The following is a 17,078-nucleotide window of genomic DNA, read 5'->3' as shown; positions in this document are numbered from 1 at the left end:
ATTTAAATACATGACTGAATATTTCTCTTTTCTCTGCATTATCCAATATTTTGAGAAGTATTTACCATTGATATAGATATTATAGGACATCTGTTTTGCATTAAATATTAATCTGTTAACTACTTCATTAAATTCTTGAATAACCTTAACTTTGTTTGTATGCCTGGTAATTATTAATGGCATTATATATAAAAATGTCCTTATAAGATTGGTTTACACATATCTACTGAGGTAAAGATACCATCAGGTCTCTGATATCTTGAGTCAGGATCACATGTTCAATTTGTGGTAGGACTCAAGTCAATTACAATTTTAGATTAAGGCTGTAAGTTTGTTTTACAAGTTTCATAGGGTTTATTACGTTTATCACAATAAGTACAAAATATTTTTTCATAATAAAACAATGATTCATTCAGTTCTCTTCATACACTAGCTTGTGACATGTGACTGACCAGGCGCTAATCCCTTGTTCTCTTAACAGAAGTAGCTGTCCTGTTATCTTCCCTGGGTGTCTGGTTGCTAAAGATTATGGCCACTACCCCTGAGCATAATCAGTAGAACTTATGAACTCTAGTTTGGTTTACCACTTGATGACTGGCACATGATCAATCTCAGATTGGCAGGGCAGTGTGTGCCCAACTACTGATTGGTTTCTTAAGGATAATAGTCATCTTACTAATACCAGTTCCAACTATATTCTCACCAATTCCTTAAGGTATTTGTTATTTATAGGCACATGTTTTTCATATGGTTTTTCCCTATTAGTGAGAATCACAAACTTAGTAAGTTAAGAAGGCATTACCAGATTAATCTGTATCTGCTGAGGAGAAATGATATCATATTTTAATGATTAGGAATTTCCCAAATGTATAACTAATTAAATTAAATGTTCTTGAGAATTCCAAAACCTTACCAATATCTTTCAGTTGAAAGAACCATTTGTTCATGTGTGACTTCAGAATCAGTGCTGTTACCTGGAGCAGATTAATTGAAAAGTCACTTCCTTTGTTCTCCATAGCAGTAGGAGTCATGTGATAAAGAATCAAGCGTTATTGCTATATTGACACTGAACAGTCCAGATTCTTTTAAGAAATAATTATGCAGCACAATTTACAGGACTTAAATCCAAATTAATGCAGTTCCAAAATTAAGCCAATTTAAACACAAAACTGTGTCTCTGAATAAAAGGTTTTACTTCAAAGCATCTTCACATTTGTTCATCTACATTTATGTGTTTGTGCTATAAAAAACAAGCCTCCATCATTTGTTTATTTTGCCCTGATCTGATGTGGCACTCCATCAATACATGGCTTGATTCATAGACAAACCATTTTTTTCCATTGAACATAATTGAGCAGAATATAATATTCATACCTTATTTGCTAACCAATTATACATTCAATCTATAAATATTGAGAAATAACCTCAATCCTGGAATGACTACTCTGTTGAAAAATATCAGCAACTGCGTCCCTCCAAACAGAGAAGTCTTTAATTTGCATCCGAGCATGTTTCACCCAATGAAGTCAACTTGATTTGTTTGCCTGCAGTTGAAGCATTTTTTGCCTCACAACTTTTTTCATTTTCTTCCATGAGCCTGTATTTTACTACTTTTGACAATTAGGTCTAAATGTCCTCTTTGAACATTGTTTAGGCCAGCTTGGTTCTCTTTCTAACGATGTTAATTTAGTTTGAAGCATTTTGAATTTTTGAAAACACTTATTCCCATTTTTTTTTAGACCATTGTCAGCTCACACTTAAGCAGTGGTGATAATCTATGTCTAAATTCTTCATCTTCTAACAAATCCACTGGAGCGCTTTTTCTATCCTTTGGCTTATCTTTTGGTTTTGTCATTCCCATTTTATTAGAACCCTCTTTGCTTTTACGTTAGCTGGTATCTCTCTTTGGTATCTATTCTTTCATATATTCACCACCTGCTTCCTGAGGTGAGGATATTTCCCAAGTGTTTAATGGAATGGTGCTATCCAAGGTACTGCATGAATTCAACCTGACTGGATGTACAGTAGTCCCCCACGTACCCGTGGAGAATACATTCCAAGACTTACCGTGGAAGCCTGAAACCACGGATAGGAGCGAAGCCATTGATTTAAATGGGAAATTTCCCTTCCTGGCAGCCTCCTGTTCCCTGGTTTTGGCATGTTCCTTCAATGTGTTCGGGCCTCAGTAAACCACAGGAACAGGACCGCAGATATGGGTGTCACCCTGTATTTGAGTGAGGGAAGATCATCTGAGGCAACCCAAGAATAACTCTGACAGCAACCTGGGAGCAAGTTATTCTATCATCCTTGAAATAACTCCAGAAAGGCCAGAATCCCATCATCAAGTCATCCTTTATTTACACATGAACAGTCCTTGACTAGAGTGCTGTCTCATACAGAGTCAGGCGCCAGACTGTATCTCCAACATTCAACCTTGTTATGTCAGCCAGGGGTCCCTGATTGGACTAGACTAATAGCCCCAATCAGGGAACTCCTATTCTGTGATGTCCTGCTGGCTGACTTTGTTACAATCACTACAATACTCTTGTCAAAAAAATAAAGTAATATAAGTTTCAACTTCTTCCTGTCTGACCCGCAATTTCATTGAAGCATCCCTCATATGTGATGACCTAGATCCTATGCTGATGTTATTCCACGGTTCAGCAACTAGGGCTTTCTACATATAGTTGCAGTGAATTTATAGCACAGAAACAAGCTGTTCAATTCAACTCTTCCATGGCAGTTTTATGCTCCACTTGAACATCTTCCCACTGTACATCATTTACTCCTATCAGCAGATTTATTTACTGTTACTTTTTTCTCTCCTGCCAACTTAACTAGCTCCTCCTTGAAGGCACTTCTACCATTTGCATGAATATTGAGCAAGCATCACTATTTAACAGCATTTTTTCACAGCTTCCTTTGTCAGTCAGTGATAGTAGACTATCCAACAAGAACTGGTGTATTAGCTCTGCACAATAATGATATCATCCAATGACCAAAGCAGGTTGACTGGTTAACAGTCACCAGTGGGAACCCTGGCCCAGCTCTTTTGCACCTAAAACCTCAAGCAATGACACTAATTGAAAGACCTTTAAGTAGGCTCCATCTATTTAAATATAAGATAGAAATGTACCCTGGCACCTTTCTGTTCTGTATGACTCACTGGATAAATCTTTAGACCCTTGGGAATGGCTGTATTTCTTAAGTTTTTGACCTTGGGTGAAATCTTCTGCTGTGGAGTCTGGTCCAGTGTCAGTCATGGAAATACTTCTGTTTGGGCTCAGGTTTCTTTATGTAATCACATGATCTCCATTCATTACATATACATGTTTGAGGAGAAGGACAAATCTCACAAGTCAAGGTGGAAGGAACCTAGGACCAAGGGATCTTCTAAGGTCGAAGACCAGGGCACCAGATTTAAAGGACACCAGGTCTCTGCAAGCCTGGACCAGAAGTTCGGATTATGTTTGTGACCCTTAATACTTGGCTGAGATGTGTCCACAGTTCAACGAAGCTTTGCTACACCATAGTTGGTAGAATTGCACTTTTACTTATCCCAGCTTCTTGTATGCATGAGCTGATAGATGTGAACAATGGTAGGAATTGATCTCTTCAGCATTTTCATTGCAATCCTCTTATCATTGCTGCATTGCACATCAACAGATGCCCTTCATCGGACACATTCCTACATTTTCTCATATTGCTTGGATCTTGATATCATGAGAGCAAATATGTTGCAATGTGTGCCCCTCCATCAAGGAGGAGAACACGACTGAGGATGGTGCTCACACAGTTGATATATTTTTAATGGGTTTGCCTTTAGTCAATCCATGGAATACAATAACTCATGTCACCTGCAAAAGCCTCTGTCCAATTTCACTGTTCACTCTCAGTGAGTCAGGAAAAAATTCATCATCACCTTCTCTCCTCAAAGCATCCACCAAATCATCCTCCCTCCCCCCACCATTATCCATAACCATCTTCAGATTAGGAGACTTCCCATGAGGGACATCCTGACCCTTGGGTCCCCCATTATCAAAGCTACCCGTTCCTCCCACCTTTAGTGATATTTATAATCATAAAGACTTTGGTGTATAAGCCTTTTGTAGGCCAGTATTGCAAAGAAAGAAGAGGAAATTAACTAGAAAGTTAAAAGAACTTTATACTTTCTCGAAGTAAAGGAGTGTAAAAGGACTGCCTAATGGAAGGATGAATATTTTTAGAGCTATAATAAAACGTAGAACATAGAATATGACAATGCAGTACAGGCCCTTCGGCTCTCAATGTTGTGCACCCTGTGAACCCAGTCTGAAGCCCATCTAACTTACACTATTCCATTCTCATCCAAATGTTTATCCAATGACCATTTAAATACCCGTAAAGTAGGCAAGTCTACAAAAGTTGCAGACTGAGTAAAGAAACTACCTCTGCCCTATATCTATCACCCCTCAATTTGAAGCTATGCCCCTCATGCTCACCATCACCATCCTAGGAAAAAGGCTCTCACTGTCCACCTGATCTAACCCTTTGATTATCTTATAAGTCTCAATTAAGCCACCTCTCCATCATCTTCTCTCTAACGAAAACAGCATCAAGTACCTCAACCTTTCGTCGTAAGACCCTCCTTCCATACCAGGCAACATCCCAGTAAATATCCTCTGAACCCTTTCCAAAGCTTCCACATCCTTCCCGTAATGCGGTGACCAGAATTGCACACCATACTCCAAGTGCAGCTGCATATAGTTTATTTTAAGGTTAGTGATTTATTCACTTTTACTGATGGAAGAAGAGAGAAAGTTGATACAATTTTCAATATCACCATATCATCCTGGATTGTTTTTGAGTGCTTTACACTCCAAAAATCAGCTTGAAATAAATTCAAAGCCCCCTTGGAATGGTTGTAGCACAGATTCACTGTAAACACTCTTGGGCTAAAACTTCTAAATTATGATGAGATATGTTACAGAAAATTAATATATATTTTCTTGAGTTTGGAAGATTTAGGGGTGTTTAAATTATAAAGAGAGTCAAAAGCTTGATAAAAGTCAAAACTGTTTACTTCAGTACTGAAATCAAGAATCCATGAGCATGTGAAATTTTAATAAAAATGATTAAAAATTCATAGAAACATCCAGATATTTATAAACATCCAGATATTTATAAACTCCCTGTTTGGACCTATTCTGACATAGCTCTGAGCCAGCTGAAACTTGAACTCAGGCTTTCTAGTTCAGGGTTAGGGACACTACCACCAGAAACCTGCATCTTGGTCAACTTTGGCTTAGGGCTCATCGTTCCTGTTACTGAGTCAGTAGGAGATCATCCTTATACTGGTACTTATAACTTTTATGAGGTATGAATTCTCGATTGCCTCATTCCATCTAGAAACAGGCTTTAGGGAGAATCATATTCAATAATGCATTTATCTTCACAATGCAGAAATTTATTTCCTGATTAATCAGGATGCCAAGTTACTGAGTTGATTGTTTCCACTGAGCTGATAGTTTCGTTTGAATTGACGAAGTCATATGGTACAGACTGAGAAGAACAGTTTCTGCATTCCACTTCTGTGCTCTTTCTAAATTTACTAGTAATGTACTCTGTTTCAACTTGATCTCCTGTTTCATTTTGTTAACTTATTGCTGTAACAATAATACAGAAACTCCCCTGTCGGCAAATTCACCTACTCGGGCCCTCTTGCTATAGTTCTCAGGGTGTCATCGAACTTTTAGAACTCATAACTGAGCACAACAACTTTTGAAATTAAAAGTATTTGACTGCTTTAACATCTTTATTTAACAAACTTTACTTAAGAGAGACTTTGAAAGATCTGTTTAGTACCTGTATAGATGTGTTATTGATGGAATTAAAGAGCTTAGAAAACCTAGAGTTATTTGATTGGAGAGTTAGTTGTGCTTTGTTTAAGTTGAGGTCATGTGAGAACTGTTGGTTACATATTTCAATTGTCAGTTTTTGAGTTACTAGGTTCCAACTGTTCTATTAGTAGGACTGTGTATTACAGCATTTGTCAGAATTTTCTACAGACGCGATGTTCAGTTATAAACAGTCATGCTTTGAAAAGCCAAACTGTATTTTGAGCCTCAAAGTCATGTAGTTCAATGTGAGATTTTGCAGCTTTGTGTGGTGATTTGTTGAAACAGTCAGTTGATGTTAGTGTGCACAATCAAATCATTCCTCTGCTTGATGGCAGCTTTTTGTGCTTTGAGGATAGATTATTAGATTCCAGAGTGCCACTCTAGCTTATTGATTTAGTTATTTTCATAGTCGTACTTGCACATTGTAAGAGATTCACAAGGTTAGTGAAAAACTATTATTGAATTATTGTGCACAGAATCCATATCTAGAAAATCAACAGTCCCTCCAAGGAATGTATTGACTTCCTTCCTTTTCCTTTTCCTTTTCCTTTCCCCTTTCCCCTTTACACAATAGACCTTGAACTGATGACTATCTCTGTAATGGCAACAGTGAATGAAAGCAACTGAACAGAATGTTTACTTCTCTGGTTAAAGCCAGGCCACTTTTTGCATCCAATCTTTTTGCTTGCTCGTGTTTTTCTTTTCTCTCCTTTTTATCTCTTACTAAAAGCTTCCTTCATCTAAAACTATCATAATTCCAGTGACTTTCTCATTCTTGCTCCTATATAGAACCACCCATTCCTCCCAACCATCTTAACCTTCCTTTCTTAATATCTTACCCTAGATTAAAGCAACTTCATGGAACTGCTTTCTTTATTCAGCCAAAATAAATGAGCTCCTCTTTACTCTCTGACACTTAAAGCATCAATGTTTGGAAAACATTTATTGGCAATAACATATAAAAATAATGCTTCAACGGAAGTAGAAATTACTCTAGTAATCATATAGATGCAAAATAATATTTAAATATGTGCTTCCTAACTGTAGCCTGAAGTTGGCAGGCAAGTTTTAATCTGCTAAGGTCCATGACCAAATTGCAACTAAATTCCGAAGAATAATTATATGTTGTTATCTTAAGGAGTTTTGTTCCATCTTGGGTGAATAGATTTTTGACAATTGTAGGAGTTAATGCTTGTAATATCAGATGACTTAACTAACAGCAAAAATATAGGCGATCACTTCATAAAATATTTAAAAGTACATTCTGGTTGAAGTGTTGCAGACAGTATGCTTCAGTACAATTATATAACATCCTTAAAATGCTGAGTATACTGTACAGCCTCAAACTAAAATTGGTTGATATATTTCAACATACCATGTTCCTAAACCGAGTTTTTAAAATTAACTGATTTCTGAGTGACTATATATATAATGTTTGGTTTACGTATGTGTAAATATAAATACAGCAATTAGACTGAGCACCTTTCAGATGTGGTCAGGTTAAAACAGATCTACCTCAGCAACTAATTAATGTGATTTGTCCATTTGTGTAGCATGTTCATTTTAAGACTGATTGTAATTTTACTTATTATGCGCAATCTCTCAGGAGTTCCAGTAGTGGGTATTCAAAGCTTCCAAATGAGCAGGAAGTGAAAGGGCTTCAGAGGATAGAAAGAAAGAATATAATTTTCACAATCTGACTAAAAATGAAAAAGTATTGGAAATATAAAGCAGTTAAGTTGCATTGAGAAAGAGGGAAGGCCAGTTAATATTTTAGTTGGGGCCTTCATGACAGCTACTCATTGCTGGATATTTCCAACATTTTTCATTTCTCAATGTATTTAACTTAGGTATATCATTTATGCTTCCCAGATAAATCAGTGGTGTGTTCCTAATCCATACAAAACTCCAGTGTGTCACCAGAAAGCAAATAAAATACACACATTATTGTTTATGTATTTTCACTATCGGGTAAAATATTTTCAGAATGGTGGAACTCTATTCAGTTATGGCATTACTTTTTGTTCTGACATCCATTTGGTAGTGCATTTAAGTGACTTTGCCAATGTGCATGTGCAGCTTTGAGTTGAATATTTCTAAATATTTGCATTAGTTTGAAGAGCCTTTTACTGGCCTGTAATTCACGTACTGATGGGCAGATTAAAAGGTTTCTGAAGAGTAAAGTTACAGGGAGTTGTAATCATAATTTGTTTTGTATAAACTGCATGTGTCAAAATACATATTTTGTCAATAACTGGTGCCTGATACTGATCCACATGAAGAGATTCGATATCTTAGCATTTGCTATGGCTGCTTCTCATACAGAGAAAATAAATCCTGCATGAATTTAGTAACCCTTAAAGCACTGCTATTTCACCTACTATTTATGTAAAGGTAGTATATTTATGTTTCGAGGCACTCCATGTTACGAGTGCTATATACATTCCACAATTAAGAATAGATTTAGTATATCTTTTAAAAATCAGTTTTAAGTATTCAGTCCTTTAAGGGTTAATCAAGGACCAACAAAATTATGATTGATATCTGCTTTTTGTGCATGTTCCTTCTTTTACAGCAAATCCCATATGTTCCTGATGCATTTTTGGCATTCCCTGATATCGGATGCTCTCTCCTCCTGTATATGTAATATTGAAACAGTTAACCCTGAAAATTGTAGGGATAAAGATTTGTTACTATTTAGGAATATTATGAGGACTGAAAATGTTTCATTATTGCTTTTGTTTTTTATGCATTGTTTTGTCCTGATTAATCATTAACTGTCTTTTCCTGTGTTTTACTAGCCCAATAGAATCCTGTCAGAATTTCTACGAAGATTTCACGTTGCAGATTGACATGGCATTCAATGTATTCTTCCTACTCTACTTTGGACTGCGGGTGAGAACCAATTTAACACACAAGTTAGATTTAGAATGTAGTCTTTTGGAAGGCTTTTGGTTTTAAACAGAGCAATTAAGAAGATAATTTGATTCCAACTGATTGCAAATTACTGTTTGTTTCGCGCAGTCTTTGTGCATGTTAAGGTGAATCATTGAACAATTATGTACACAATATGAATATATCATAGAATCCTGACAGTGCGGATAGAGACCATGCGGCCCATCAAGTCTAACCATCCCACCAAAGAGCAGCCCACCCAACCCTACACCCCCCCCCCCCCCCCCCCCCCCCAATAAGCCTGCACTTACCATGGCTAATCTACCCAGCCTGAGCATCCCTAGACATTATGGGACAAGTTAGCATGTCCAATTCACCTAACCTACACATGTTTGGTCTGTGGGAACAAGCCCACACAGACGCAAGGAGAACATGTAAACTCCAGACAGAACATTTATCCAAGGCTGGAATCAAACCCAGCGCTGTGAGGCAGCAATGCTAACCACTGAACTACTGTTCAGCCCTATGATGTGCATATAATGCAGTATAACACAAGAGGCATTTAGTCTGTAATGTCTTTTTTCTCTTGTCATGATTTCATAAGATGTCTGTGATAGTGAGTTAGCTCACAAAGTAAAATAGGAATACTGTATACAATTGTAATGGTCTTTTGGTTAACATTGTTATTCTCTTCACTAAGTGAGTGAAGAGGGAGTGCAGACTGAAGTGGTAGGAGTTACTTAGATTAGCCCACCATTTTGCCTGTCACGTACTAGTTCCTCCCACAAACTATGACCAAAATCACAGGTGTAAGTGCTGAGCATTTTGTTGCACTTTAATCCCTGTTGGGGAAAGGGGTGGTATGTTAATAAAGTTCAATGGCTGAGCATGAGTTAGTTGTACTCAGTTCATTGCTATGACAAAGTTTAAGCTAAATCTGTAGGTTTTGTCCTTATTTTCCTTTGCGAGAACCCCATTCTTTCCACTGGCATAGTTGTGGGTCAGTGTGGTGTGGGAACGATGGTTGGGATTTTGTGGTTGCACTCTCCACAGTAGCCACCTTCTGTATGAGTTGACGTTTGGAAGCAGTGTACTGAGCTAGTTTTCTCAACCCCATTGAAGTGAAATGCTTTGTTACTGCAACATTGCCTAACTTAGCCAAGTGGGGACATCCAATTCAATGTCAACAATTCTGACTAAAGTTAAATCTTCCCAAAGCAGAGTCAAAAGTGCCAGATCTTCTGCAATTTATGTATTTGTCTTCCATCAGACCAAAAGGGGAAAGGAATGAAAATGCGGTATGCAGAACAAACCATATGAATGCACAAGCTTTTCCTTCATCAGCTGTAGGATAAGAGTGTGCATTAAGTTCCTATGGTATCTTCTATCAGAATCATTCTTTATTTTACAACATGGTATTGGAATAGTTGAGACAACCTTTTTTAATGATCTCTGTAGTCCAGTCCTCGCAATCTATGTAATTAACAAAATCAGGTCATTTCCCCAGGATGAGGGATTTCAAGACTAAGGAACACATTTTTAAGGTGAGAGCAGAGAGATTTAAAAAAGACATAAAAGGTAAATGTTCAGAGGATGGTTTGCATGTGGAATAAACCTCCTGAGAAAATGGTGCGTGTGGGTACAATTACAATGTTTAAAAGACATTTGGATAGATACATGAAAAGGAAAGATTTGGAGGGATGTGGGCCAGGAGCAGGCAGGTAGGACTAATTTAGTTTGGGATTATGTTCAGCTTGGACTGGTTGGACCGAAGGGTCTGTTTCCGTGCTTTATGACTGTGTATGGAGTTCTGCCTCTACTTCACCTTTGGTTTAAGTTAGAAATGTGCAATTACTTAGGATTTTGTTTTATACACAATTTTAAAACTCAGTTTAACAAAATTCAACATTGTCTTGTCACGTATTTATTTCCTAAATGGACCATGTAATATCCATGCCATGACATCAAGCTGTTCTTTGCTTCATATCTCTTTCAGAATTTTCACATGGTTAAGATTACTAGATTAGATAAGATTACTTACAGTGTGGAAACAGGCCCTTCGGCCCAACAAGTCCACACCGACCCTCTGAAGAGCAACCCACCCAGACCCATTCCCCTACATTTACCCTTCACACTACGGGCAATTTAGCATGGCCAATTCACCTAACCTGCACGTTTTTGGACTTTAAGTTCATCACTAAAGGATTCCCTTGTACATTGTTTGCGCTAGTAATGAATCTTGCTATAAATTTTACATGAAAACACTCTAAGTTTGATCTGATCTAAATTTTGCATTATTAGCCTTTGCAATCTTTCAGATTGGCTCTGTATTATTTTGATGTCCCTTTGTTTTGTGTTCAAATTCACAACTTAATCAAAAGTTGTGCTTCATTCCAATTAATATAGTGGTTAGATGCTGTAGTCAAGAGGCCTGCTTCAGTCAGCTTTGTGTGAGTGAGCTCTATCTACCAGGTTGCCTACAAGATTAACATTTTCCAAGCATGAAATAACTGAGAAAGTGCACCTTTTCCTTTCTTCCTTTATCCTGTCAACTGGACATATACTTTGCCTGCAGCCTATGTGCTTTGGAGGTAATGTTTGTGGTTATAACAACAAACATGCATCAAATTTCCAAGCTGCGCTTGATGTTTGTGGTCTGTGCGTGAGTACACACACAGTGGCAGTAAACAGCCACTGGCTGTTTAAACACCTTTAAACACCTCACTGGCCTTCATACAAGCAACATGTATTTATACAGCCAAGATGAGTTCAAAGAGATTATGTCTAACCTGCATTTGTTAAAAAAAGAGACTGCTCAGCTTTGAAGGAAAGGAAAGTATAAACCTTCCCGAGTGCTGAAATGTCACCCTGTTTAAATTTTCTTTACCTTGACGAACAGTGCTGCCCTTAAATAATGTAAGAGAAGCCTGATTAATACAAATTTAAAAATCACACCACACCAGGTTATAGTCCAATAGGTTTAACTTCCAATTAAACTTGTTGGACTATAACCTGGTGCTGTGTGATTTTTAACTTTGTATTCCTCAGTCCAACACCAACATCTCCAAATCATGATTAATACGAGGTTTTCTTGGGAGCTATTTGCAGGGTTAGCAAAGGATGACCTTTGTAGAGTTGATCAAGTTGAGTTAAATTTAATAATAAGAAACAAGCGCAGGCAAACATTTCACCACCAGTCTGGGTTGCTCAATCAAAGAGTAATTAAGCTCTTCCCATAAAGCTGTACATGAAAATGAGTGAAGTCTATCTGTAACTCAGAGATATGCACCAGGGGTCACTGAAGTTGGTGCAGGCCATTCAGCCTCTTCAGTTTGTTCCACCATTCAATTAGGACTTTGCTGATCTGTAACTCAAATTTCTATCAGCCATGGCTCCATCGCCTATAAATTCTTAATATTCTTGTCTAATAATTCATCAAACACTATTTTCAGGAGTAGAAAGTACCTTAGAAGAGAGTGTAAGGACTCTTATACTGCGTTGTGTGGACAATTCATTAAATTAGAAAGATCAAATCATATAAAATGGTAGTACCTTTAAATGTATTTATTACGAAACGATGTATCATTTCTTTTCAGAGTGAAACAAGTACTTTCTATACTGAAGTTCTGGGTGGGCAAATCTGAATATACTAAACAGAACCTTTGAAGGAATATGTTGATTCTGTATGAGGTCTTTTGAGCTTCACTGTGATGCCCTTTGGCATAGTTGCCACAGGACAGTTTCAAAGATGGAAACTGTTTTGTGAAATTACTGAACAGATTTCAGACTGGCCTCCTGTGCTGGCGCTTCACTGACTGTCCACACCTATTTTCATTCAGTTCTTGTGAAGAATCACAACTGATAGTTCTTTTGCAGTAAATGCAAAATTGCAGTGCAACCTTTCTGTAAATTGATGTGCTTAGGAAGTTAAAATAAAGCAGAGTAACCTCTAAAGAATAATTTCCATCACGGTTCATGTCAGTTGACTAGTGTGACCATGAACTGTAAGTAGATTGTGATCTCCAGGTTTAACTTCCAGTAATGGTTAACAGTTACCCCAAGGTCTTCATTTGATGGGACATTGCTGATTTTTGGCCAAAATACTTATTGAAAAATGAATAAAAGAAAAATCTGTGTCAGAGAGCATAGAGGTAAAATTAGTGAGGTTCTGTGAGTTGTCTGTGAATTCATTCTCAAAGTTCCTCATTGACAAGTTCAGGGTTCTGTATTTAGGTAGCTAAGACCTTGAAAAGAATTTTCACATCACCATTTTGTCACCTGCGGCACAGCAATTCACTGCTCGTCACATTACATTGATTCAAATATCATTAAAATGCCTAACCTTAGAAATTTAAGAATTGTAGAATATGTTGATGTTTTGACAGTGTCTGGTAAAGCTGAATACACCTGCCATAGGATGGAATATTGAAGTAATTATTCACTCTTTTCTCTTTCAGTTTATTGCAGCAAATGATAAATTATGGTTCTGGTTGGAAGTGAATTCTGTGGTAGATTTCTTCACCGTCCCACCTGTCTTTGTGTCTGTATATTTGAGCAGAAGCTGGCTGGGTAAGTTACATGTTGTTCATTTATGTCAACTCACAAATACCAATTGTTATAAAATTAGTTGATAATTATGCATCTTGAATTATCTTTATATGCGCAAATATTTAGTGTGTGTTGACACAACCCTTGAAGCATAAATTTGTCCTCAAGTCCTAGTCTGACTTGAGAGCAGTTAGAAGCCTGTGTATCCGGATAATCATCTTCATCTTAGCTGAGGTGTTAGATGGTCTACATCTCCAGAATCGGGTTGCATTTTTACCTACCTGAAGCTTTGATGTGAACCCAAAATCTTTTCTGGCTGCCCAATATTTCAATGACTGGTGAATGGCTGGCATTTGTGTTCCTCTGCCAGAATGTGAGGATGAGCTTTAATGCAATATACAAAAGTTAGACATGTATGATTTGTTTGTGCAGGAATTGAGAAGCAGAGATTGACCTTGTGTGCATCAAGCAATGGCTGAAAAGCTGTGCTTACAGAACAGTTGTTCAACCAGAAAAAGTCCCAAGTCATGCAGCTTTCATCACCACGAGCTGATACTTCAAACCAAACCCCTTTGCAAAAGTAATCACTACAAGTGTGGTCACTTAAAATGAATTTCTTCTGTATTTACAGAATGGTATAATTAGAGGTTTAATGAAAGAGCATGATGAGCTGAGAATGGTCTGGTTTCGTGCAGGTTTACTAAAAAGCCTTAGATGACCTTTGTAACTCCATTTGAAGTTGTACAGTTTAGCCAGATGTTGCATGTTGAATAGTGTTCTTCTACAATTTTACACGGTCTAATCTTTTAGTGAAGTATCAGGGTATCTCCGCAATAATGGATACGTTGAGATGTAGGCACAACTATCTGGTGAGTGTGTATGAAAGAAGCTTAATATGGCCTGCTGTTCAGAAGTCTTTGGACTGTTAAGTTTCTTTGTTCCCGATTTGTAGGTCCTGGACTTGCTGATGATTTTACACTTGTCTTTTAATGAAATTTTAGTAAGAGAGAGTTAGAGGATGCTTGGTTCCCTTGTGAAATATCATCGTGGGTACAGAAACAAGCAGTCTGACAGTGATTACTGCTAGTTATGAAGGGCTGAATTCTGTGGTGCATAAACAATGTATTATAAGTCTCAGAATCAAAAATTGCGGAAGCAATTTTGACAAGCTTGAGATTTCAGATGGCACTCAGTGAGTTTATGACCTTGTAGAACTTATGTGATTCCTGAGATATTTTTGTTGTCTTTTTATTACTTCCTGCCTAATTTTCCTTTTGTGTGTGGAAATCATTAATGATCTATTGCTGCAAAGCTGTTAACAGCCCTGGAGCTGTGGGAAGGTTGTCCACCGTCAGTTCACAACCATTCTGATTAATGGAATATGTTTATCACCTTGTGACCAGGAGTGGGATTCAACAGGGATTCTCTTTGCAATGAGGGATAGCTTATGTACTACTGTATTGGTGGTAAGTCAACGAAGAATCTGGTTAAGGTACGCCATTGTATCCTCCTGTAGTCACTGCAACTCAAATCATAAAGTGCAACATAATCCAATTGGTCAATGGAATCCCTAAATGAAATCCTCGGACAATAAACAATCCTTTTAAAGCTCTGGGACTGTGGTTGCACATACCCAGTTTTAAGACAGGCCGAAAGTCATCTTCCCATGTTTGTCAGGAGACTCCTAGCTCTTCTCAATGAGTTCAGGTCCTCACCACACAACTAATGTAATTTGGCAATTTCCAAGTTTCCATAGAGATGCTGGTTGGAACAAATAGAATATCACATTTGTTATAACAGTTACTGCTGTTTTTGTGGAGACTGAGGCATTTCCTTGGTGCAGCATAGAGAGAGCTGGATTTGATGCTTGAGACCCAAGAGTACTTCATATTGATAGTGGGTTCCGGAAATTGGAAAAGATTCTATCCCCCAGTGTTGAACCACATTGATGAATAAATGTAAATGAAAATGAAAATTTCAAGTGTAACAGAAAAATCTAGGCTGATGCTTTGGTCTGTACTGAGGGATTGAAACACTGTCAGGGGTAGTGTCTTTCCAATGAAAAATTTTAATGAGTCCACATCTGCCCTATCTAAGGGAGATTAAAGAACCCATGGCACTATTTTGGTTAACAGCAGGTGATTTCTCCCCAGCGTCCTGCCCAGTATTTATCCCTCAATCAGCATCACCATAAACAGATTATCCGATCATTACTACACACGGCTGTTTCTGAGAATTGGTTGTTGCACTTTATAACTGCTGCATGGAAGGTGTGACTGAAATAGAAATCCTTTGTTTCTTTTGGAGAATTAAATGAATTTTGAGCTTAAATTTAACCTAGGAACTGAGCAGGAAGTGCAAGTTCATTTTGAGGTCTGATGGTCTAATGCCTGCCATATTGGTAAAAAAAAATTGTTGTGCAATGTCCTTGTCTGTAATAGCCATTAGGCTGTTTGTCTTCACAAAGATAGGACTTGCTGCTTGTTGTTAGCCATCACTGCAAGATTGATTTATCCTGGTGATGCAGACTGCATGCATGTCCACATGTGCACATCCACAACCAACATAGTTAATTTTAGAAGTTATCTGTACTTAAATGTCAAATCAGGAAGCGCAGATGTACATCTCCCTGGTCCCAATTCAAGAAATCACTGGCTTTATCCTTCCCTCTCCAGAATCACACTCCAGCACCCAATCAATAAACTCCCAATCCCCCACCTATAAAGCCAGGAATAAATAACCCCAATTGACTGGTGGCTCAGTGGTTAGCACTGCTGCCTCATAGCGTCAAAGACCCAGGTTTGATTCCAGCCTCAGGTGACTGTGTGTGGCGTTTGCACATTCTCCTTGTGACTGCGTGGGTTACCTTTGGGTGCTCCGGTTTCCTCCCACAATCCAAAGATGTGCAGGTTAGGTGAAGTGTTCAGGGATATGTAGGGCTAGGTGCATTAGTCAGTGGTAAATTTAGGGGGTCTTTGGATGGTCACTGTGGGCTTGTTGAGCCAAATGGCCTGTTTCCACACTGTAGGGATTCTATGACTTCTGTTTCTTGAGCCCGATCATTAAAGCACAGAACATTCTCTGCAAGCACCTCAAATTCTGTTCTGCCCTTTCCCAAATTTCTCAGCCTTTGAGTTGGTCTGTTGTTTTAATCAGCAGCAATGTATCACTATTTCCCATCTTATTGCCTTGGTATAACTAAGAATGCAAGTCTATGACTTACATTAACATTGGGATTGTTGTTTAAATCTATTCTGCGTTATTCTTTGCAATATAGTGGGAGCCTGGTAGTTTGTAGATCTTGCAGAGTTTATTGTCAGGAGTAAAAATGTTTTTAATTTTGATCTTTAGAACTGTATCAGTGAGGAATGTGTTGCTGATATTTGGTGGTGATATTTGATCCTTTGTAATGGAGTGAGAAAGATACCTTGGTCTCATAATTAACATGACTGGCGAAGACTTAAAGGTGATGTTTGAGATGCAGCTCTATTCCTTGCACACTGGTATACTGACTAGTATTCTGACCAGTCCCTGTGTGATGCTCCCTCATTTATCATGACTCCAAATGGGAATACTTTGGTTGGTCATGACAAGATTAATCCAAAGGTCCCTTTCCTTGTTGATGCCTTTCTCCTTTAAGAACTGAATTTATGCTCTACGTAGAGCCAGTCTAACCAGGCTTTCCTGAGTTCATGATAAAGTGAGTTTATAAATTACTTGTTATGAGTTACAAACTGCGAAAATAAGTAATAATGC

The 17,078-nt window shown here is 37.9% G+C and overlaps 1 protein-coding gene across 10 annotated transcripts in view; it reads left to right on the top strand.

Annotated features, from left to right (window-relative positions):
• The window catches only part of kcnma1a (potassium large conductance calcium-activated channel, subfamily M, alpha member 1a), an 845,585-nt gene that overhangs the window by 451,917 nt on the left and 376,590 nt on the right, over positions 1-17,078 (top strand). For all 10 annotated transcript variants that reach the window (XM_072583314.1, XM_072583323.1, XM_072583322.1 and 7 more), the window contains exons 4-5: positions 8,681-8,774; positions 13,232-13,343. In XM_072583314.1, coding sequence (XP_072439415.1) covers positions 8,681-8,774; positions 13,232-13,343 — 206 coding nt within the window. The remainder of the gene's footprint in view (positions 1-8,680; positions 8,775-13,231; positions 13,344-17,078) is intronic.

This window comes from Chiloscyllium punctatum, chromosome 13 (assembly GCF_047496795.1).
Source record: "Chiloscyllium punctatum isolate Juve2018m chromosome 13, sChiPun1.3, whole genome shotgun sequence".
Lineage (NCBI taxonomy): Eukaryota > Metazoa > Chordata > Chondrichthyes > Orectolobiformes > Hemiscylliidae > Chiloscyllium > Chiloscyllium punctatum.
This window is presented reverse-complemented; position numbering and strand designations above follow the sequence as displayed.